This window comes from Diospyros lotus, chromosome 14, assembly GCF_014633365.1.
Source record: "Diospyros lotus cultivar Yz01 chromosome 14, ASM1463336v1, whole genome shotgun sequence".
In the NCBI taxonomy this organism is placed as follows: domain Eukaryota; kingdom Viridiplantae; phylum Streptophyta; class Magnoliopsida; order Ericales; family Ebenaceae; genus Diospyros; species Diospyros lotus.
The window spans coordinates 33690509-33711987 of record NC_068351.1 but is presented as its reverse complement, the minus strand read 5'-3'; the positions used below and the strand labels follow the sequence as shown (position 1 = coordinate 33711987).

At 37.1% G+C, this 21479-nt stretch overlaps 5 protein-coding genes across 9 annotated transcripts; 3 read left to right on the top strand and 2 right to left on the bottom strand.

The window, feature by feature from the left end:
• Positions 1–115: 115 nt before the first annotated feature.
• LOC127789929 (uncharacterized) lies at positions 116–844 on the top strand. Its single transcript, XM_052319031.1, has one exon. It carries the CDS (start codon positions 207–209, stop codon positions 687–689), a length of 483 nt encoding a protein of 160 aa, XP_052174991.1. The 5' UTR covers positions 116–206; the 3' UTR covers positions 690–844.
• Positions 845–5099: 4255 nt separating this feature from the next.
• On the top strand, positions 5100–10714 carry LOC127790329 (protein JOKA2-like). Its single transcript, XM_052319780.1, has 7 exons — positions 5100–5267; positions 7245–8500; positions 8575–8683; positions 8765–9022; positions 9290–9439; positions 9678–10244; positions 10395–10714. Exons 1-7 carry the CDS (start codon positions 5244–5246, stop codon positions 10488–10490), a joined length of 2460 nt encoding a protein of 819 aa, XP_052175740.1. The 5' UTR covers positions 5100–5243; the 3' UTR covers positions 10491–10714.
• A 1410-nt stretch (positions 10715–12124) lies between these two features.
• LOC127790483 (serine/threonine-protein kinase STY13-like) lies at positions 12125–15919 on the top strand. 3 transcript variants are annotated; one of them, XM_052320019.1, is made up of 6 exons: positions 12125–12600; positions 12724–12889; positions 13290–13422; positions 13532–13727; positions 14868–14992; positions 15078–15919. In XM_052320019.1, exons 2-6 carry the CDS (start codon positions 12759–12761, stop codon positions 15657–15659), a joined length of 1167 nt encoding a protein of 388 aa, XP_052175979.1. In that variant the 5' UTR covers positions 12125–12600; positions 12724–12758; the 3' UTR covers positions 15660–15919. The 3 variants fall into 3 exon arrangements, with proteins under 3 accessions (XP_052175979.1, XP_052175978.1, XP_052175980.1); XM_052320020.1 differs by having other exon boundaries at positions 12131–12889; positions 15078–15236; positions 15342–15919; XM_052320018.1 differs by having other exon boundaries at positions 12126–12889.
• On the bottom strand, positions 14685–16990 carry LOC127790484 (uncharacterized). 3 transcript variants are annotated; one of them, XR_008020784.1, is made up of 3 exons: positions 16433–16990; positions 16247–16329; positions 14685–15660 (listed from the first exon to the last, which is right to left on the bottom strand). XR_008020784.1 is itself a non-coding variant. In XM_052320021.1 (2 exons), the coding sequence occupies exon 1, from the start codon at positions 16870–16872 to the stop codon at positions 16435–16437; it is 438 nt and encodes a 145-aa protein (XP_052175981.1). In that variant the 5' UTR covers positions 16873–16990; the 3' UTR covers positions 14685–16329; positions 16433–16434. The 3 variants fall into 3 exon arrangements, 2 of the variants coding, with proteins under 2 accessions (XP_052175981.1, XP_052175982.1); XM_052320021.1 differs by having other exon boundaries at positions 14685–16329; XM_052320022.1 differs by lacking the exon at positions 16247–16329.
• Positions 16991–18697: 1707 nt separating this feature from the next.
• LOC127789591 (pentatricopeptide repeat-containing protein At3g48250, chloroplastic) lies at positions 18698–21169 on the bottom strand. Its single transcript, XM_052318526.1, has one exon. The coding sequence runs from the start codon at positions 21078–21080 to the stop codon at positions 19200–19202; it is 1881 nt and encodes a 626-aa protein (XP_052174486.1). The 5' UTR covers positions 21081–21169; the 3' UTR covers positions 18698–19199.
• Between the last annotated feature and the right edge of the window lie 310 nt (positions 21170–21479).

The following is a 21479-nucleotide window of genomic DNA, read 5'->3' as shown; positions in this document are numbered from 1 at the left end:
TGCAAGGTGAGAGATGAATTGTACTTGTAGGTACCCTTCTTGTTGCTTTCTCTTAGATGCTTTTTTTAGGACCGGTACTCTTTTGATCATCTTTTAGTCACAATGCATGTGGCAAAGATCTTTCATTTGACATATGGCAAGTACTTGGAAGGCTGGCAGATCCAATCAAAGAGCCACAGAATCATAAGGTTGGTTGGTAACCCTAAATGTCTCAACAGCCCCATGTGCAGCACATGGCTTCCAATTCCTTTCCACTGCCATGCGAAATCCCCACAACCCAATCATTCAGCAACAATAAAACAGCCTACAGCCAAATCCCCACAACCCACAAAGCCACATCCACCCCCCCAGATCTGATACATATGACCCCAACCTTCATCTTCTCCCTCTTCCTTTCCTTCTGCATCCTCTTGCCATTCACCGACCAGACCACTGGCTGGCTAGCCATTGACAAGTCCATCCTGGTGCTTGCCGGAGCTTTCCTCTTGGCTGTATTGGCCATAGTTATAGCTCCCAGGGCCACCGTGGAGGCATGGATCACGGTGCTGGTGCTGCTGGCCTTCGCCGGAACCGCCGCCGGGTGCTGGTTGCTCAGGGAAGAAAGATCACCGCTGACGTTGCAGTGCACTTGGGCCGGGTTGTGGTCAAAGAGAGAGGTGTATTGGCTGTTGCTTGTGCTGCAGTTCTGAGCTTGATGGCCATGATCTGCTTCACAAATGCTTAGATGGTGCCTCCTATGTCAATGATACTGGTTGATATACTTGGCTTTTCTACAGTTTTTCTCCTTCCTTTATTATGATTATTTTCAAAAAAAAAAATCTTCAATAAAAGAAAAAACTCCTATTACACGGGAAACACCAATGACTGTCTTAAAACGTGAGACGCTTAGTTGCCTAATTAGATTCACTTATTACATCTATACCCATAACCATAGATCTCTCTTATAGATGACACGTTAAGATGTTCATTTACACCTTAAAAATACTCTTATTAAAAATTATTTTAATAACATTATAGGTTCATTTTTTTTTAACTCATAATTTATATAGTTTAAAGAATTAAAAAGAGTGAAATTACTCAAAAAAAAAATTCAAGACTTTTTTCGAACCCATCAAAATTTTTTATTACTTGAACTACCTCTATAATGGTATACTATTATTTTTTGTTAGTCCAACTTAATTTTCCTCCCCCACCCTAATGGTTCAATAAAAGAATATTAATTAATGATGAATCTTGATGCCATGATAAAGTTGCTATTGCTTTATTATGACCTAAAATTTTTAAGTTTAACTCATTTGATGCTTCCTATACCAAATTAGCTATTTGCTTAAATAGTTTTTCTGTCTTATACCACTTATTTTTATACAAAATATATTCCTTATATCTTATAACAATGCTCAAATCTCTTTTTTTTGGTTAATGATAAATATAACTTATTCGAATTTATGTCATCGATCAATATGAGTATTTTAGATCTAAAAACATGATATAACGAAAATAACTTATATTTATATTCTTTATTCATGCCCTTAAGGCATAAAATAACAAAAAAAAAATTATTTAAATAATAAAATAAAAATAAGAATTCAAATTTGTACGAGTAAATGATTAAATTTGCTTCAATTAAATAATATATTTAATTCTCCATTCTCATCATATAATAGTGTTGTTGCTTAAATTCAATAATAAATTTATTTATAAAGGGAGAGTGTCTTAGGTGTACTTTTCGAGAAACCTGTAGAGAAAGAAACTAGTTAGGGGTGCAGGTCAATCTCCTACACAAACCCTCTATTTCTTAACTCAATCTCTCTGATGAAATGTAAAAAATAGGAAACCAAAAGAATTGTAGTTTCTATAAAGTTGTGAGTGTACTTTTGTTAGATGAAGAGTTTTTTATTTATAGTGGGAGGAGTCTGATAGATGGAGGGAGAGCCACAATTTTCAACGAGCATTTCAGGCTCTTTTTTTGATTTGTAGAAAAGGATATCAGAAGTAGAATTGATTCTGTTCTTCATGGTCTTGCATGAATAATATTTGGATGTTGAGTCTCTTGGGGTTGGTAATATCTGGAAAAGGCCTCTCAGGTGATTGAGAAAGGTGATTCTAGGTCTAGATAGCCTATGAGAGTCTTCTGAATAGTAGTTGTCAAGTGACTCATAAATTCCCTATAAGGTATTTCAAAGGCATCAAGAGAGGCTCTTGAGTGACGTCACTCAATCTTGGTCTTAGTCATTTGGGTTGGGATCTATCAACCTTAGTCTCGGTTGCTTGGACTAGTGTTTCTAGATCTTGGTCATTTAATGACTTCATGTACCTGTGGTTTGTTTTTATGAATTTCTTTTTCTAATAAATTTTTGGCCCTCTTTGTTTGGGGTTGGGCCTATTTTTAGGGATAGACTTATTTTCTTGAACACAACAAATAGATATCATAGAGCTAAATTTAGAATTGGAAAGAGCATGTCTAAAGATTTTAAAAATATTTTGTTATTATAAATAACCTTATATATATATTTACTTGCAAAGTCATTGGACTTAGGCCACAATTTCAAAAGTAAAGTGTTTCGTTTAAGATTTTGTCATCAAAAAGTCCTAATAAATATGATTTGTTTTTTTCTGTTTTGAGCAATAGAGAATAAATTTGGAACTGGAGTAATTTATTTGGCTATTCCCCCCCCCCCCCTCCCTTTTTTTTTTTTTTTTGAGTTTTTGACCAAAATTCAATTTTTAAAAGATACAAAGGGCACAACCAAAAAAAAAAAATTATTAAAGTGCATTCTAGTAAAAGATTTACAGGAAAGAACATCAGTTAGATTGTCATAGAACAATCTAAGAAAGCCCTTTTGACAATCAAACTAGAGATGAATACATGATTAAACTTTTTTTTAATGGAAAAATCTTAAGGAGAAAGTTGAAGTTCAAAGATTAGATCTAGGAAAAGAGAAAGCTTCCCTCTTTGATTGTGCTTTCTTTTTTATGGTGCTCTTGAGATTTTTCATATTTAGTGGACGATTATTTCAATCCCTCGTCATGAGGGGTTTTTTCGGACTTTGCCAGCTTTGCTTGCATTTCTTCTCACATTAATGAGGGGTCTAATACCATTGGAGTTGGTAGTTACTTTCTTTTTTTTTACATAATAATTATTGTCTTGACGCCCCTATCTTTGAATGAGTCATTTACAATGACTTTAAGTCCATTAGTTGTTCGCTTTAATGAAAAAATAATGGGTATTAATGGTTGATTCTTTTTTTTTGATATTGTTCTTATCGAACTCTTTTAATTTAGAAAAACTTTTGAGAATCGGTAGGACCTCAATTCTTTGAACTTCCCTATAAGAAGTGATTGAGGTATATTATCGTATTATGTGCTTCTAAGGTCTTTGTCTTGAGTAAATCAAATATTTATTACCAATTACCAATAAAAAAAATCTATCATCAATTAACTATATTATGATATTTCTATTGTTTTTTAGACTAAGATAAAATAAAATATTACTATCAAATACTTATAATATTTTATAAATTAAATCTAACACAACATGGTTGATAGTTACAATTATGACACGTGACTAATAATCAAAGGAGATTATGTCCTTCAATAAAAGTAAAGGAAAAATATAGAGTGCAATAAAAAAATTATGTTGGTGAGTTTGTAGCTGAGGGGTAAATATGCAAACATTATTTGTGTATTTATTAATTGGGTTTTCTTATTATGTGTCTCAAAGGGCATGAAAAAGAGGAAATATTACAACAAAATAATTATTAATGATGAATATTTCCAAATTTTTTGAGTTTTAAAACTATTTTCAAATGTCAATAACATATTAGTCTACTTGTTTGATAGCACACATTTTTTTATGGAAAATATCAAATCATGTGCAATTATTACACATATTTTATATGGAAACAATCAAGTATTCTTAACTTTTCTATAAAAAAGTTATATATGGTATAAGTATTTAAAGTTTCTTTTCATGGAATTCATTTTTTAATAGGATGGGATGATTTTTGTTTTCTAGACAATCATTATTTAGAATTAAATTCTAAATAATACAATTAAACACACCTTTATTTCTAAGACATGATGTCGCACCATTACTTTGAGAGATCAACTTAGTTAATATTTTTTTATTGAAAAACAAAAAGGTACAATGTAAACATAGACATCTATACTTTTTTTTATTTTTTAGTGAAAAAAATACCAATTAGACTATAGATTCATCTTCAGTCTAGATAAATAGTATTGTTTTTGTTAAAATGAGTAAGATAAGATTGTATCAAGATAAGATTTGAATACTTTATGAATCAAGATATGGAATAATCAAGATAAAGTTGAGAAGTATTCTAAAATTTTTATCAACCTGCTTGTTAAATTTATTGGAATGCACTAGAAGACATATGTGTCGTTTTTTTATTTTATTTATAAGATCCAAGATATATTTATCTAGAAATAATGAGAGATAAACATATTCAAAAAATATTAGATAAGAAATCACGTGACTTCTAATAAGTTTAATAAACACATTAAAAATAATAAAAATTAAAAATATTTTTCATATCTTACATTTTTAACACTTTTTAAGACCATAGTTATATTTATCCATCCTCTTCAATATGTTATAACATAATTGATGTCGATGATTATTGGTACTCAGTTGCTTCAATACTGGAGAAAGTAAGATGAATATAAGTATTCGTAAAAAGAGATAAAGATAAGTTTTTTTTTTTTATTTTTGTACTATTTCACGAGTTGTATAATATCTTTTTATTTTTAATTAACTTAAATATCGGGAAATTTGTTTTTAGACAAATCTTAAATTACTGTTCGTAGGACATTACACCCATTTGGAGAAGAGAAACTTTGTCAACACCAACTTAAATTTGCAACTTAAACCAATACTTACACTAAGGAGAGACTTTTAGGGTACTTACTATTGGTCAATAACCAAATCGGGGAAATGATATCCCTGATTGGATATCCTTTGTTGGTTTATCATATCCCTCGTCATGGACAAGTGGTTTTCTTCTTGACGAAGAAAACCTATATCCAAACAGTCCATGATATGAGGTGCTATATTACCATGCCTCCAAGTGTACTTCAATGAGCAGAGAGAGAGAGAGAGAGAGAGAGAGAGAGAGTCATCGGTTTCATATCTGAGGATCACTCTCCTCGATCGGCGTTAGGGTTTGATTAATCGTTCAGTTCAGAATTCGAACAGTGAACTTTCTGAAGGGTTTTTGCCGGCTATGGAGTCTGAAATAGTGATCAAGGTCCGATTCCTCACCGTGCTAATTTCTTCACAACTTTGACCCACTCTATACTTTCCTTGAATGATCTACTTGTGTTAAGTTTATGATCGCTTTGTCTTTGTGGGTTTGGATTTCCTTTTTCGCATAGCCGTTTGGTTGCAGAGAAAATTGACACATATTTACTGGGTTTTGTGTTATTTGGTATCCGCAATGTAAAAATTTAAACCTGGGTTTTTGCTTACTTTTCCCCGCGGATTTATTTGCGATCAGGTACAGCTTGCCTTATTCTCGCTTTAATTGCCGAGAAAATTGTATAATAGGCTTAATTACGATTATGAGCTTTTCTTATTTAACTGTTTGAAATTGCATAAGCATGAGTGAACTTTCTGATTGGGTATGTATGTGCGTTAGTGAACTTTCTGATTTTAGATGGTATGCGCGATCAGAATTTTGGGGCTCCCTTGTGGAAATCTTCTTTTTATTTTTTGGAAATGATAAAATATTGGCAAAAAAACGCCTTAGGGGCCTGTGGATAAGTTGATATTTCCTTCTTTGGCCTGTTTCCGAAGTTTTCTTGGGTTTCCCATGTTGTACGGATTGGTTTCACAATATTAATTATGTAATGGAACGCAATCATATCAATTTTCTTCATTTATCACGAAACTTTTCTATATAAAGATGCTGTTAAAACTTTACCTCATCATTCTCTTGCTAGGGAGTTGCATCAAGAAGGGCATTCTGTGTAAATTTTTCTGCATTATTCTTTTGCACGAATTTGTATTGTCAATGTGATTTTTAGAAGTCAATTGACTGTGAATACTGCGCCACCAATCCTAACTTGGTTAGGATAATGTGCAATTGATAATGATGATGGCATGTTTATGAATTTATTCTTAGCTTTAGTTGTCAAATGGTGGTACTTTTAAAATAAAAGCTTGTGTTGTTAGAATGTAGTCATTCCATGATTAAGCCTATAATGTTTGTATGTACTCATTCTAGGATTTTCATGAGAAATTGATAATGTTAACTTTTGCTCTGCGTGAATTTTTTATGTTAATGTTTTATAAATTTCTTGATGTGAAGGGTTAATTTTTCATATATTTTGGGGGCTTGTACAATTCTTACTGAGGAGGTGCACTGCTCCTGGATTGTCATGACAAGTTTTATTTATGCATGGTTGTACTGTGCTGATAGGGGAAAAATTTAGTTTAGAGTCTTTAGATATCTGGATTTGGAAAGTGAAAATTTGACATTTCCAGCTGGACTAGTTTTTTATTTATGGCATACCAACTTCCTTAAAATGGCTGTTTACTTGTCTAGTTCCTGATATGAGATCCTCGATGAAATATTTTTTATATCTGAGCCTATGCAATTGATTGACGATCAGGTGAAGCCAAAGATCAAGAAGATGCTGAATGTAATAATGGAATGATGTTTGAACATAATCAAAGTTCTTTTTGTGCAATTCTAAATATCTCTTTACTAGCTTTTTGTGAAATACCAATAGCTACCAGTATTTTTGCACTTAAAATTTGTAACAGTTTTATGCTGAAGTGCATTCTTTTCTTAATGACACTTATTGTGAAATCCAATCCTAGACCTTTTGCCTTTCTTTTTATTTCACTATAGTTTTTTGAAGTACAACCCCAACCACAACCACAATGATCACAACAACATCCCCCCACTGGGTGGATTCAGCTATATCACTTTTAGCTTTTCAATTATTTCTACCTTGTTGTTAGGGTTAGCGAATGCTAAGAGCTATTTAGCACTTTGGCTCTCCTTATGTTCTCTTTATCTTTGTTGACATATTTGGTAGTTTTGCATATATTTTCTATGTAGGTAAACTATAATTAATCTTGAAAAAGCCTGTTTGACCAATGTTTTAACTGTTCTTATTAAACCTTTTTATTCCCTTTAATCATATGACTTCCCTTGCGCTATAGGGTCCCTTATGTACCATTATTTCTCTTACACATTATGTCCACATGGCTTCAGGTCAAATATGGTGAAACACTTAGGCGCTTTAATGCACCCGTTAATGGAGCTGGGCAGCCGAACTTTAACATGAATGGATTGAGAGAGAAGGTTCTTTTTCTCTTCAAATTTTCACCTGATGCCGATATTACACTTACTTATATCGATGAGGATGGTGACAACGTGACACTCATTGATGAGGAGGATCTGCATGATGCCATGAGGCAGTCCCTGGACCCCTTGAGGATTACTGTCAAATTGAATGCTGAAAAGGGTGGTATATCTCACACCAGACTGAGTGGAAGTTGTACCCCACTGACAGTGAAATCACCTAGAGTCCAGGATCCTTTTCTGAATTTAAGCAGCAGTCTTTCTGAAAGCTTGAAATCTGTACCAGAGCCTTTGCAAGCAGCACTCTTGAAGCTGTTGTATGACTTGGCATCTAAAGCTGCAACCTCTGCCCCAGAGCTTGCTGATCTTCTGGGTTGTGTTTCAAAAATTGGGCAGTCATACATAAATCCGCTGTCTGGTTCCCAGGCTGCCACAGATTGTGGGACATCGACTGGACCTCCTGGGAGCACTGTGACTGCTTCAGTGACCAAGAAGCAAGAGGCTTCAAAGGATAATGAGGTCCCATCGGAGGTGACTCCAAATGCTAAATTTGAAGAGCTTACTTATGGAACAAGTCAGAAGCTGGACTTAGGAAAAGTCTCCAGTGCATTGAAGGCCTCAGTTACCCCTGACTCAAGTTCTGTGGATGTTTTTACTCGCTCTTTTGGCTATCCTTTAAAATCTGAATGTGTATCTGCAAACCTTGTTCCCATCGCATCCAGTGTTACTGATTGTGATAGCAAGAAAGAGGTTAAGAAGGCAGAGGAATGCCATTTGAGTGTGGGGGCTGGTGATTTTGGGTGGGTCAATATCAAGTCAGTTTTATCAGATTCTCATGCTACTGATAGTAAAGAGCCCATGCCATCAAATGAGCTTAGGAAATCAGTTGGCACTAGAGCTTCTGCAACTGGTGCCAATCCAATGGGACATTCTACTGCAGATTTCAAAAATACTAACAGTGGTAGCAAAATAGCATGTGGTTTTTCTACTCTGATGCCTCAGGAAAATTGTTCAGCTGCTCCTTTCACATCTTATTCTTCTCATGTAACTTCCCCTAAAAGGAGCTACAATCACGGTCAAGGCACAAGCGGTGTATTCCATATGGGTATTGTTTGCGATGGGTGTGAAGCTCATCCAATAACTGGACCTCGGTTTAAATCTAAAGTGTAAGAATTTTTGAAGTAACTGTTGCTTTTCTGTTAAATATATAAATACTAAAAAACCTTGGTTTTCCCTGCAGGAAAGAAGATTATGACTTGTGCAGCATGTGTTTCTCTAAGATTGGCAGCGAGGCTGATTATATCAGAATGGACCGTCCAGTTCCCCCGCAACGTCCATTTCCTTTTATGGTATGTACGCGATTCTCGTTTCTTTGGGGTTCCAGTTTAACTTTTGATATTTTTGTTTTGTTCACATGGTTCTGTTTCCAGATGCAGCATTCTCAGTTGCATCCTCCAAAACTTCCACATGTCAGGAGAGGTGGTGAAATGAAGCTAAGTCAACCAAAGCTGAATAGTTACTTCGTTGCGGATGTTAATGTCCTGGATGGTACTATTATGGCTCCATCAACTCCATTTACTAAGATTTGGCGGATGCGGAACAATGGTTCCATGGCGTGGCCCTGGGGGACACGGCTTGTATGGGTTGGAGGACATAACTTAAGTGATACACTTTCTGTTGAGCTGCGGGTATGCTGTTCCCCTACTTGTCTGTTTGCAGGCATCATAAGTAGTCTGATCATGTATCTTTTGTGTGTGTGTGTGTGTTCTTAGTTAATAGTCATTTAATTATAGCTGCCTTGTTCGCAGTTACAGCTTCCTTGGATTAAATTGATAGTTCATGCATGCTTATTAAGGAAATAGTTCAGCTTTTATGCATTTACAAAACAGTTGATCACATCAAATCTATTGGTCAGTGCTTGAGAAATTGTGTGTCTGTGCTATTAACACATGCAGATACCATTTGATGGTTTACCTGTGGGCAATGAGCTTGAAATTGGTGTTGACTTTACTGCTCCTGAACTTCCTGGTCGGTATCTCTCGTACTGGAGGATGGCCACACCGTCTGGCCAAGAATTTGGGCGGCACATCTGGGTTCTGATCCAGGTTTCTTCTTTTTCCTGATGACATTTTGCTTCCATTAAGGTTTATGGGTTTGTAACCCAACCATGTTTTTTCCAGATTCTTAAAAGAATTTTGATGTCAAATTATTTCTACGTTTTCTTTTAGTTTGTAATCTATATTTTCTTTTTGATTATATTCAGATGATGTAGAAATCAAGAATATGCAAGTTCAACAGCTATGAATCCCTGTTCTGATTTGCCTATTCTCTCTATATATGCAGGTTGAGGCTTTTTTGAAGCCATCATTAAATGATATGTTCCGTGGTCTGAACTTGAATTTGCCTCCCGAAAGCTGTGATCTGACGGGATCTGAAATGGTTAATTTGAACGTTCAACCCAAGTCGCCTGAGGGTAGTCTCTTTGAGCCCGACAATTCTAGCAAGACCACTGATTTAGGGGAGCCTATGGCTGATGCATTCCCAGATAAGAACCGGGAGCTGAATCTCCCCCGTGATGCTTTTGTAGGCGCTGGTGGCGTCTCAAACCCTGCTCCTCCGAAGCCTGATGTGGCGATTTCATTCCCCCTCGTTGATCTGGCTTTACCATTGGCCATGAATTCCCATATGCCACCGCCCCCAACCATCTGTGTACCAGCTCCACCTGAAGGCGCCACCGAGAACCATGTGGTTGAGCAGAGACTACTCAAGGAACTGGCGGAGATGGGTTTCAAGCAGGTTGATCTGAACAAAGAAATCTTGAGGATGAACAAATACGACTTGGAGAAATCGCTTGATGATCTGTGTGGTGTTGCGGAGTGGACTGCCATCCTCGAGGAGCTGCAGGAGATGGTAAGCAACGTTTCGCAATAATTTCGACGTCTGTTATAAACTTCTTCCCATTATTAGTAGTATTAGTAACCCCTGTTTTTCCTTCCCCATTTGGTTCAACAAATCTGAAACTTTGCTAAAAATGTGGAATGGAATGTGGCTGGATGGCAGGGCTTCTGTGATGAAGAGACCAACAAGAGGCTGCTGGAGAAGAACAATGGCAGCGTCAAGCGTGTGGTGATGGATCTTATTGGTAGGAAGGTGTAAAAATCCAAGAGGCTGCTGATTACCTTAACATTATATATATATATGGGCAGTATGTATGCATAAATAAATCTGCTGGCTGCAGAAACAATATTCTGAGTCTTGTGAATTTGTATTTCTGGGAGATCTTGGATTTGGATGGAAAACTGTGAATTAGGTTCAATCTTGACGAATGAATGACTGTTTATTGAATATATTTTATAGAACCCTTTAGTTTTATGAGTTCATATCTGCCATTGGGGCAAATTTTAGTAGTAATGGTAAAGTTATTATCTTGTAATCGTAACAAGGGTAATGTTGGTCATTAGGGGTGTGTAAATAGTGGGTGATTATTTATGCACGGATTAAATTGAATTGAGAAATAAAATTAAATCGAATTAATTGATTAATTTAAAAAAATAAATTAATGGATAATTAAAAAATATAATTTAAATTATATAAATTAAATTTTAAAAAAATTGAAAAAAATTAATAAAAAACATACAAAATTAAAAAAATATATCGTTTTATAAATATTAAAATAATATTATTTTAAAGTTTGACAGATTTGATTAATTTAATTCTTCTAATTAAAAATTTGAATAAAAAATTAAATTTTAAAAAAAATTTAATTAAATTGAAACGATATAAAAAAAAAATTAAATTGATCTAACAAGTTGTAAAGTAAACTTTTGCTCTTTCCTATTTGTCATCCACATTGGTGGAGCTTTTCTCAATGTATGTAACAGATTTGCATTGATTTATGGAGATTAATGGGTTAAAAGCTTGGATAATTCATGTTATTTAAACACAAAATCCAATTCAAGTTGTGGAAACAATTTAATTCTCCATTAAATGTCTATTTTTATTTCTTTTTACATAGTCTTGCTCTTGCAATTCTCGTCACAACAATCAAGATGATTACCCTGGTTTACTTTTCAACTCTTCAAACCAAACATGGCCTAACAAGGAAAAAACAGTGATTGAAGAAGTGGACGTTAGCTTAGTGGGAAAGGCTGTCCAACACAAAGCCTAATCTTTGCCTACAAAAACAAACATAAAACTATGCCAGCTTGCATAATTTACGGACAAAATTCTACATACAAGGAGGCTATGTTTTGCCTTGGATTCTGCACTTCATTTCTTCCATTGTACACAACAATAATAAAAATTGGATGGATAAGGTAAATTTTGGATAATTTTTTGTTATATTAATTTCAAATAGTAAAATCTTAAGATCTAATAAATTTTGTGTTAATTGTTAACACTTTACGTAACTTTCTTTTGTTTTCGATTTAAGATTAACCATAAGAAGTAGTACTATTTCAATGTGAAAAAGTGTACAGATCGATAAAAATTATTTTCCTTAGATCAAAAGTAAATCCCAGGGTTGACCAAATAGTACGAGATGATGATGACCCATCTGGTGTGAGAAGAATTCTGTGAAAAGAAGGATGCATCTTTGGGAGAAGATTAGGATTGATGATGGGATTTAGCCTTAGCTTGTTGGTGAAGTGAAATGGTGGAAAAAGGTGGGAACTTGGCCTCAAGGCATTTCTTAATGAGCGGGCTTTTGTCGTCCCCAATGCCTCTCCGTGTTCACACGATCGGTTGCCATGTGCCACTGATTAATTTATATGGCTCCCACACTCTTTATTACCACCATTCTTCTTTCATAAAAATATCTCTCTCCCCCTCTCTCTTTCTTTTAACTTTGTCTTTTCTTTCCGTTTTCTTTTATGAGCAGGGAGACTCGATCTGTTCAATGATTTTGTCTGCAGATCAAGGCTGAGGTTCTACGCTTAAAGAGGATTAAAATAGCTCCAAACCCATCACTCATCCACTTAGAAAGAAAACCAATGATTTAACTGCATTTTGTTGCCCCAATATATGTTTTTTAGCTGATTGATTCTCTTCCCTGTTCCCCTTCTTGCGGCTTTGGCTCTGCCCCCCAATAACTTTTTCAAGAATCCCTTCTTGGGCTCTGAGCATTTCTTTAATCTCTCTCTCTCTCTCTCTCTCTAACATGTGGGGCTTTTATACTTCTGCCGCCTAGGCTGAGAGTTTTGATCTTTGGCCATGATTGTTTGGTGGTTGTTTTGGGAGCTTGCCATTGTATTACAAGTACAAGAGGGTACAGATTTTATGCTCTTTTAAAGTTGTCCCTCTTTACTGTCAACTTGTCCGTGTAGGGTGTAAACAGAGCTCTTCAATGCCTTTATCTGTGAATCCTTATCCATTTTGGTTGCTGTGAAAGGGTTGATGGGTGCTTCCTGTTGGTGAAATAGAAAAATGGAATCTGGAAATGGGTTTTACTCGATTGATGAGTTTAGGTTGGATGCCAAGTGGCTGATTGACCCCAAATTCCTCTTTGTTGGGCCAAGGATTGGAGAGGGAGCTCATGCCAAAGTATTCGAGGGAAAGTAAGTCAATATGAATGAGATTTCCCTTTGTTATGTTCATTTCATTGTAATCACTTTGTTAGAGTTTTCTTGCTATTTTCAAGTTTAGATTTGCAGTTTCTCATTCCTTGGATGGATTCAAAACTCTCTTTGTTCTTGGAGATTGGTTCATAAGTTCATTTGCAGCTTCTAGCCTTTAACTTCCGTTGTTTGATCTGTTGCTGTCTCTGGAGCCCCATTTCTTCATGGCCATTGTTAATTCTTGTAGTGCCCCTTCATCAATATATAATCAATCACCCACAAACAGAAGTTGGATTAGATCTTCCACTTGGAGAATATAGTCTAGAAGCACAACTGATTGTTCCCACATTGGCTGTCTTTCCCAGTTTGCTCACCATTTAGCTTACTGTCTTTCCCTCAGATACAAGAATCAGAGTGTTGCCATTAAAATTGTACAAAGAGGAGACACCCCAGAGGAAATAACAAAGCGAGAATCCCGCTTTGCTAGGGAGGTTGCTATGTTGTCTAGAGTTCAACATAAGAACTTAGCAAAGGTGAGATTCCATTCCGGGGCTTATTGCATTGGATTGCTCTCATATTTGAAATACAGAAAATGAACATTCAAGTCATATCAAATTGATTGCTCTGTGGTTGTTTTAACAGTTTATAGGTGCTTGTAAAGACCCTGTAATGGTGATAGTCACTGAGCTCTTGTTAGGGGGAACACTACGCAAGTATCTGCTCAATATGCGTCCAGGGTGCTTGGATAGAAGCGTTGCAGTTGGCTTTGCGCTCGACATAGCTCGAGCAGTTGAGTGCTTGCACTCTCATGGGATCATACACCGTGATCTGAAACCTGGTAATTGTTGCTCAATATCTAAACTTACTGGGTATTTAAGCAGGAGCTTTACCATTTCAGGGTTCCAATTAAGTAACTTTCATGTTAATACATGGAACCTTTCTGTTGGTCTATGCAGTTCATAGTAACTACTTGATATACAATCAATGTAGTTTTGATGTATCTCAATTTTCCACATTACATTCCAGAATGCTTAATATCATTAAGCTCCATATATGGAACCATCTAACCCTACTTTATGTTTGTTCCCAGTGGATTTTTGTGATAATATTTCAAATTTGATTAAACACATGTAACTCTTGAATCAACAGATTTGCTTTGAGAAGTTTAGGTGATGTTTCCATTCCATAAGAAGTCACTTATGGTTTTAATTGATTCCACGAAATACCACTTTTGAGGCCGATGATTGTGAGTTCCAATGTCGAGAAAAGCAAATTACCTTGTAAAAATGCAAGAAGGAAAGTGACTCGGACAAAGTTTAGCTGAAAGATAATGTTATCACAGGGTATCCTCTAATTCTTCCAACTCAAACCAAAGGTTGCTTTAAAGCTGTTGCCCGCAAGTTCTCTTTAATATGGTATTGGCATGTCCTCTTTTGCCTTGTTCTGTCTTAGCATAGCACTCCAAATGATGCTCTATGTCCTCTAGTACTCCCCAGCGATTGCCAGTTCTTTCTTTTGTTTCTTGTATGATCAATGAAATATCATTTTCGCCCTGAAGTTTTTCTTTTAATCTAAAGAAGTTCTTCTGCTCACCAAATTTTGAGAGAATTCCTCTTCAGATCTCAGAATGCATCATGGTGCCTCCAAATTGGCTGTTCTTATTTATCTGTATGTACCTATTTCTAGCACCTTACTTGAAGCAATTATTGTCCATTGTGGCCATGTTTCCCTTGTAGTTTTCTAGAACAAATGAAGGATGAAACAATTTAGTATAAATGGCATAGAAGTTAAATAGCGAGAAAAATTCTTGTTCTTATTATTTGTGAAAGAAATTGAAACTTAATCTTTTGAATAATAATGAATTTCTGATAAAGGGCTGCCCTGGAAGAAGCAATGTATGAATATGAAACATTGATATATCCCTTCTATTATAATCTCCACAAATGCCGAATACATTCATTTTTGTAAACTATTGCAGAGAACTTGATCCTGACTGCAGATCAGAAAACCGTCAAACTCGTAGATTTTGGTTTAGCAAGAGAAGAATCATTGACAGAGATGATGACTGCTGAAACCGGGACATATCGTTGGATGGCTCCAGAGGTACTACTTCCTTGAGATGGTGCATAATAATGTCCTCTTTGTGTGTTGCCATTTTAGCAAGTGACTGGCTTGTTCATGTTGATAGTTGTACAGCACTGTTACCTTGAGGCATGGAGAGAAGAAGCATTACAACCATAAAGTAGATGCGTATAGCTTTGCCATCGTGCTTTGGGAGCTCATACACAACAAGTTGCCATTCGAAGGCATGTCGAATCTGCAGGCTGCATATGCAGCTGCGTTTAAGGTGATTGATTGTCTTCGTTATCGAAATCCTAGTATTCCCATATTGATCTGTCTGTCTGTACAAGTTCAACCGGGTATTGACATGATCGATGTCTTTGCCTTTCAGAACGTACGCCCCAGCTTGGAAAACCTCCCAGAAGAATTGGCTAGAATTTTGGATTCATGTTGGAAGGAGGATCCTAATACTCGGCCCAACTTCAGTCAAATAATACAGATGCTCCTAAATTACCTTTCTTCAGTCTCTCCTCCTGAACCCATGATCCCCCCGCCCATTTTCATTTCTAAGAACACTGTCTTGGCACCGGAATCTCCAGGCACGAGCTCTTTGATTGCAGTACACAACAGCTCGGGTGAAACCCCCAGAGGGGATATTATGGAAAACAAGCGGAAAGGCTGCTTCTTCTGCTTCAGCCAATGCTATTAACCTTCCAGCAAGAAAAGCTCAGATCAGCTCCATCCTTGGAAAGGGGTACAAATTTGCTTGCTTGTGTTAACATGGAAAATGCAAAATCTATCATCTTCTTTTGATGCTTCACTTCCTTTACTCAGTTTTAGGGATCTTCAGTGCTGGCCTCCTAGCTAAATACCAGAATTAGCTATTTGCAGATGGGATTAGATTGGCCTACTTCTGTTGGTTTCTTGTAAATACACACATAAATGAATAAAAACTAACTGTTTTCTGGACCCTTGGAATTGTGGCTGCTTGCTGGAATTTGTAAGCTGGGAAATGAGTTCTTATCCACTGAAAACCTGCTGAATTTGTGATCTTTGTATCTAACCATTTTGTTAGATGACTTCTCAAATTCAAACGTGATTGTAAATAGGAGATAGGGATAAAGTATAACAGACTTAATCCAGTTAAAGTTGTTGCCTATAAATAAACTTTCCCAGTTTAGTTGTTGATTGGCCATAGATGAACAATCTGAGGGATGATGTAACCCGATTGTTTTCCCTTGATTTCTGTGTATATTGTGAGCAATCCGGTCCTAATAAGTGGCATCGAAACGATACCTAACGCATTCTAGCGATCCTTCGTCGTCTGTCGTCAGATGAATACTGATTCATACATCATAAACGAGTCCAAAATAAGGGGGCTGCAAAATTAGGCACCACTATTGATCATGTCAGAAAATGGAGTTTACATCAATGATCAAGAGGAGATTGCAGAGCCAAAAATGGATCAAGAAAATGAAGTACCCTCAATCCGGAGGGACATCTGATTTATTGAACCTTCTGGAAGACATCCTGTTGAACAGGTTCCTGAGGCTGTTCGTGCTCTCCTTCTTCCTCTTATGGCGGCCATCCGGCGCCGGGAACTGGTGGTCCAAAACCAGGCCAGCCTCCAGCCTCTTTGACACAGTCACAAGCTCATAAGAATCCCACAAAGACTGGCCAAAATCCCAGTGGGAATTGGCCGTTTCCATGGCCAGCGCCTTGCTCATTGCCTCGAGCTTGAATCTGGATGGCCTGCTCTTGAAGTTCATCCGGCGGGCGTCGAATTCGTTGGCGGTTTTCGAGGTGCTGCCGCCGGAGTGGCCATGCCAGGCCTGAGCCACGGCCTTGAGGATTTCCGGGTCAGCTTCTCCACCTTCTTCTTCTTTTTCTTCGTCATGCCTTGGCTTATTATTCTTCTTCATGGTTATCCTGGGCTCTTAGGACACCGTTTTATGGGCCATCTTATCTCAGGCAAATGAGGGCCTCACATTGAAGCTTAGGCTGTTAACTGAACATATTATTTTCTCTTCTGTTTTCTCAGATATTGGTTTCTTTCAGTTTCCGGGAAAGTGATGAATGGCCACCAGATTTTCTTGGGGGATGAGATGAGGGTTACAGATCAATCGGGTGGTTGTGTTGGCTTGATAGAATGCAGACAAATGGACCACATAAGGAGCTAGGGCTCTACCGTGTCAACTCATGTTTCTCAAGTTTTCTCTTCGTCCAAACAAGCCAAAAGTTTTTAGACTTTTGGAATTTGTTAAAGGGGTCTTAAAGAGAGGTTTCAGTTTTCAATCATGAATTTTGGGTTTTTTCATTCACATCCAAAAAATCAAATAGAGATGATTTTTTGATTGAAAACTAGAGCTGCAAAGTAGATTGTGACCCCTATAATGGGCCAGGCCCGTGGGCCGTGCCACATTGGCTGACCCGATCTTTGGAAATTTTTAAAATACATTTTAACTATAAAATATATAAATTAAAATATAATATATTTATAAATATAAACTAAGAGGTTTTTTTTTCATCTTTCTTTTCCATCGTTGGGATTCTTCGACCTAGCAATAGGGTTGTAAAGATCCAATCTGGGATTACCGTGCAGCGAGGCTAGGTTCATCTACCAATAAGACGAGACTTCATAATAAGATGAGCTACAACATTATTTGCATGCCAAAGGGAAGTTCTTACATTTTTTGTCAAAATATATTTATGTCCTCTAAATTTTTGTATATATATATTTTTTAAATTCTAAACTTTTTGTAGTTTTGCGTGGATTTTTGAATTTAAACCAAAAACATATTTATACTCTTGAACTTTTGTATTTTTTCTTGTAAAATTTTAAATTTTTTGTGATTCTAAATATGCCTCTGAATTGCACAAAATCACTCATTTAACTATCTAACCAGTACGTGATACGTATACACTGACGTGATAATTTTTCGACGTCTATTTAGTTCTCTCTCTCTTGCGTCTCCTCCATCTGTCTCTCTTTGATGTCTTTACAATTTCCCCTCTCTGTTTTCAACTGCGTTTCCTCTTTTTCTATCATCTCCTATCTCCTTCAACTACATCTTCTGTAAGAAATATTATCCTCAAACTAGCCCCATTTTCGATCCCTTCATACGGCGGGTGATCATCAACTTGGGCACATCAGTGACCCATTTAACCCGATCAATTTATGTAGTTTAATCGAAGGAGATGTAGGAGAAGCCAAGAGAGATGAGATGCAACCAAAGAAAGAAAAATAATTGAGGAGACGTTAAAAAATTGTCACATTAATATGCGTGCGTATCACTTGCTAGTCATGTGTTTAAATGAGTGATTTTGTATAATTTAATGACACATTTAGAATCATAAAAAATTCAGGGGCATAAATATGATTTTGATATAAATTTAGGGACACACTTGCACGAAAAATTTAAGATTTGATAAGAAAAAAAATGCAGAAATTGAGGGGCATAAGTATCTTTTTCCCTTTACATTTTAGTGGCCAGATTTTCCTTGGGTTTTCTTTTCTTTGATAACAAAAAAGGTTGAACAGTTAGACCGAATAAGTATTATATTTCTTTATGAGAGTTAACGTTGAGAAAATCTTTATTAAAAGTCATTAACCTTTGCTTTTTAACCCAAGCACCATACATCATGTATTAAAAGAAAAATCACTAGAATAAAATAACAAAGAATATGTCATTCCAAACCTGATACTTCAAACGAAGTGGACAATTGGATCACAGGCCTCTCTCAACATAAAGCAAGAAAGTTCTTCCTCCATTAAAAGTGAAAACATAGGCATTCATCTCTCAGCTTTCAACAAATACATGGCAAGTGCTAAGTTAAGAACAAATGTGAACCCTAGATGTAAAGAGGAAAAAGGAAAAGTGCAAATGCCCTATTTATTATTATTAGCCCCATAACTCCCCAAAAACCTTGATCTAATTCTAATGTCAATACCAGATTCACCTAAACCTCAAACACTTCCCTAAACATTAAGTTCAAGCAAGCAAAAAGAGGATGATACCTCTACAGAGTGAAAACCTCTGAAAAAAGTCTTGCAGTGCTTCGCTGAGGTCCTTTGTACAAGGATTTATCCATGAGTCAGACTCGAGCAGCAGCCAGCAGCGCTGCTCTTTACCCATCCAGACAGACTGCAAGTAGCTACATGCTTATAAGATGACAAAACTTGGCAAAACGCTCCACTGGGTATCTCCGTGAAGCAAGGATTTAACTGTCTAGATTTCCTCGAACAATGTCAGGCAGGAGAAGCATTGGTGCTTCTTGCAGAACCAAATAAACTGGAAATAGCAAAATGATTGCGAATATGATAAGGGCACTTGAAGAGCAGATCTTTGGCCTCGGAATCCCTACCCTCCTTGAGGAACGACTCAAAGATGTGACAGTAAGCTGAAACAGACGGATACTGCTTCACGGTCAATGCCTTGAGGAAATCCTCGGCATCCTCCACTGTCCCGAACCTTGAAATGTATTGTACAAATGGTTGTGGGAAAGGTGGATAGTTATGCTTCTTCATTAGAACCAGGAGGTTCAGTGCTTCCTCAAGTTTCCTTCTCTCCAGAAGCTTTTGTATCAGATTCTTGTATGTGGCTTGCCAGGGTATCAAACGGGCCTTGTTCACCATCTCAACAAGCAACGTGTTTGCACCATCGATCCTATTTTGACGAAGAAAACCACTTATCAAGACATCCAAGAGGTCTGCATCAGCATCGCAGCTCTTCTCCGTCATCTTTGCGAAGCAGAGCAACGCATTGTCGAGTTCATTAGCTGTACAATGTCCACTTATCAAAATCGTCCAAGTCTTGAGATCGGGAGCACAACCGCTAGCCTCCATCACATCCAGCACCTCACAGGCTTCTCCTAGTCTCCTAGCTTTACAAAGACCAAAAACCAGTTGGCTATAGGTGATGTTATCAGGTTCATAACCAGCATTTTTCATGGCCTCCACAATCTTCTCTGCTTCCTCAAACCTCCCACAACTCGTCAAAGAGCGATGAATCCCGTCATAGTCAGCCTTTGTGAGCGAGTTCCCTGCTGCCTCATATTTCCTAACAACTCTAAACACCAAATTCATATCTGGACTATCACTCCTAGCAATAGTCCGCAAAAGAGCACTGCAATTCTGACCCGACGGTTTATATGGACCATCCATCATAAGCTCGTAGAGCTCCACCAAATCCTGCAACATCATATTCTTCTCAAACTGCCTCGATATCTTTATATAAGTATCGATATCAATGTCATGATCGAGATTTCTCATTTCCTCAACCACACTCCAAAACTCCCGGATCGAATCACTCCGGCCAAGGACCCTAGCAATTGCATTATAAGTAACACTATTGTGTTCATACCCCCAAGAGCCCCCAACCCATTTGAAAAAACTCAAAGCTTTCAGAGGGCATCCCCGGAGCTCCTTCAACACCCGCAAGATAAAATCATCGGAAACCCTAATTTTCATTTCCCCTAATTTTCTCTCAACATCCTTTCCCCAATCGAACTGGATTACAATTTGAACCACCTTCTTCATTACCTTGTCCATTTCATTTTCCCTCACCATTTTATCATACAATTGAGTCCAAGCGGTGGCATCATGTCCCATCTTTGAGCTCCGAAGAACTCGAAGAACAGTAAAATACGTATCCTTGTTAACAGAAAACCCTAGTTCTTTCATTCTGTTAATGGTAATCCAGAACTGCTTCATTGTTTCCTTGTTGGCAAAGATTCGAAGCACTAGACCGTAAACAACAGAACTAGGCTCAAATCCAGTCTTCCCACAGACCCAATTGAAGAACTCGGAAGCTTTCTTCGGGTCTTTATCCAGTTTCTTCAAAATGTACACGACAGTTTCGTGACTCAATGTAGGATTACTGTTCGAGAGCTCGCGCTCCAACTCTTCGGACCAATCGCTGTCCAACACGAGCTGATGAATCGAGCTCGGTTGCGAAGAGAAGAACGCGTTCTGGCGATGGACGAAGAAAAAGGTAGAATTGGGATCGTGGGATTGTTTAGAGAACTGAGTAGTCACCTGAGCATAGAGCGAGTGGTTTCTGGGAATCCGAGTCGAGTGGATGGATTTGGCGAGTCGGAGGGAACTCAGTATCGTCTTGCCCCGATTCATGGCCGCTTCTCGGACCACAGCTCTGAGACGTTCCAACGAGAACGAAAGCCGTCTCAACAATGGAGGTTTTCACCACACCCTACCACTGGGAGAAGAAGCAAAAGCCCAGCCCGGCCCACCGAAGCACTTGCAAGCAGGCCCTAAGGCCCATATCATGGGACTCTATTGTGCAAAATGAATCTCTGGCCCAACTCTTAGTTTGTAAGACATGATCTCTATATTTCTTGGTCGTCTTCTCCATTCTATCGGTTATTTTTTTCATTTTATAATTATAAAAAAAAATATTTTTATATAAATTAAATGAGTATGAGTATTCCATAAATATCCTTTATCGAACACAATAATAAATTTATTAACTAAAAATGTTATCGTCAAACTGCTTGGAGTTTGTAAGAAAAA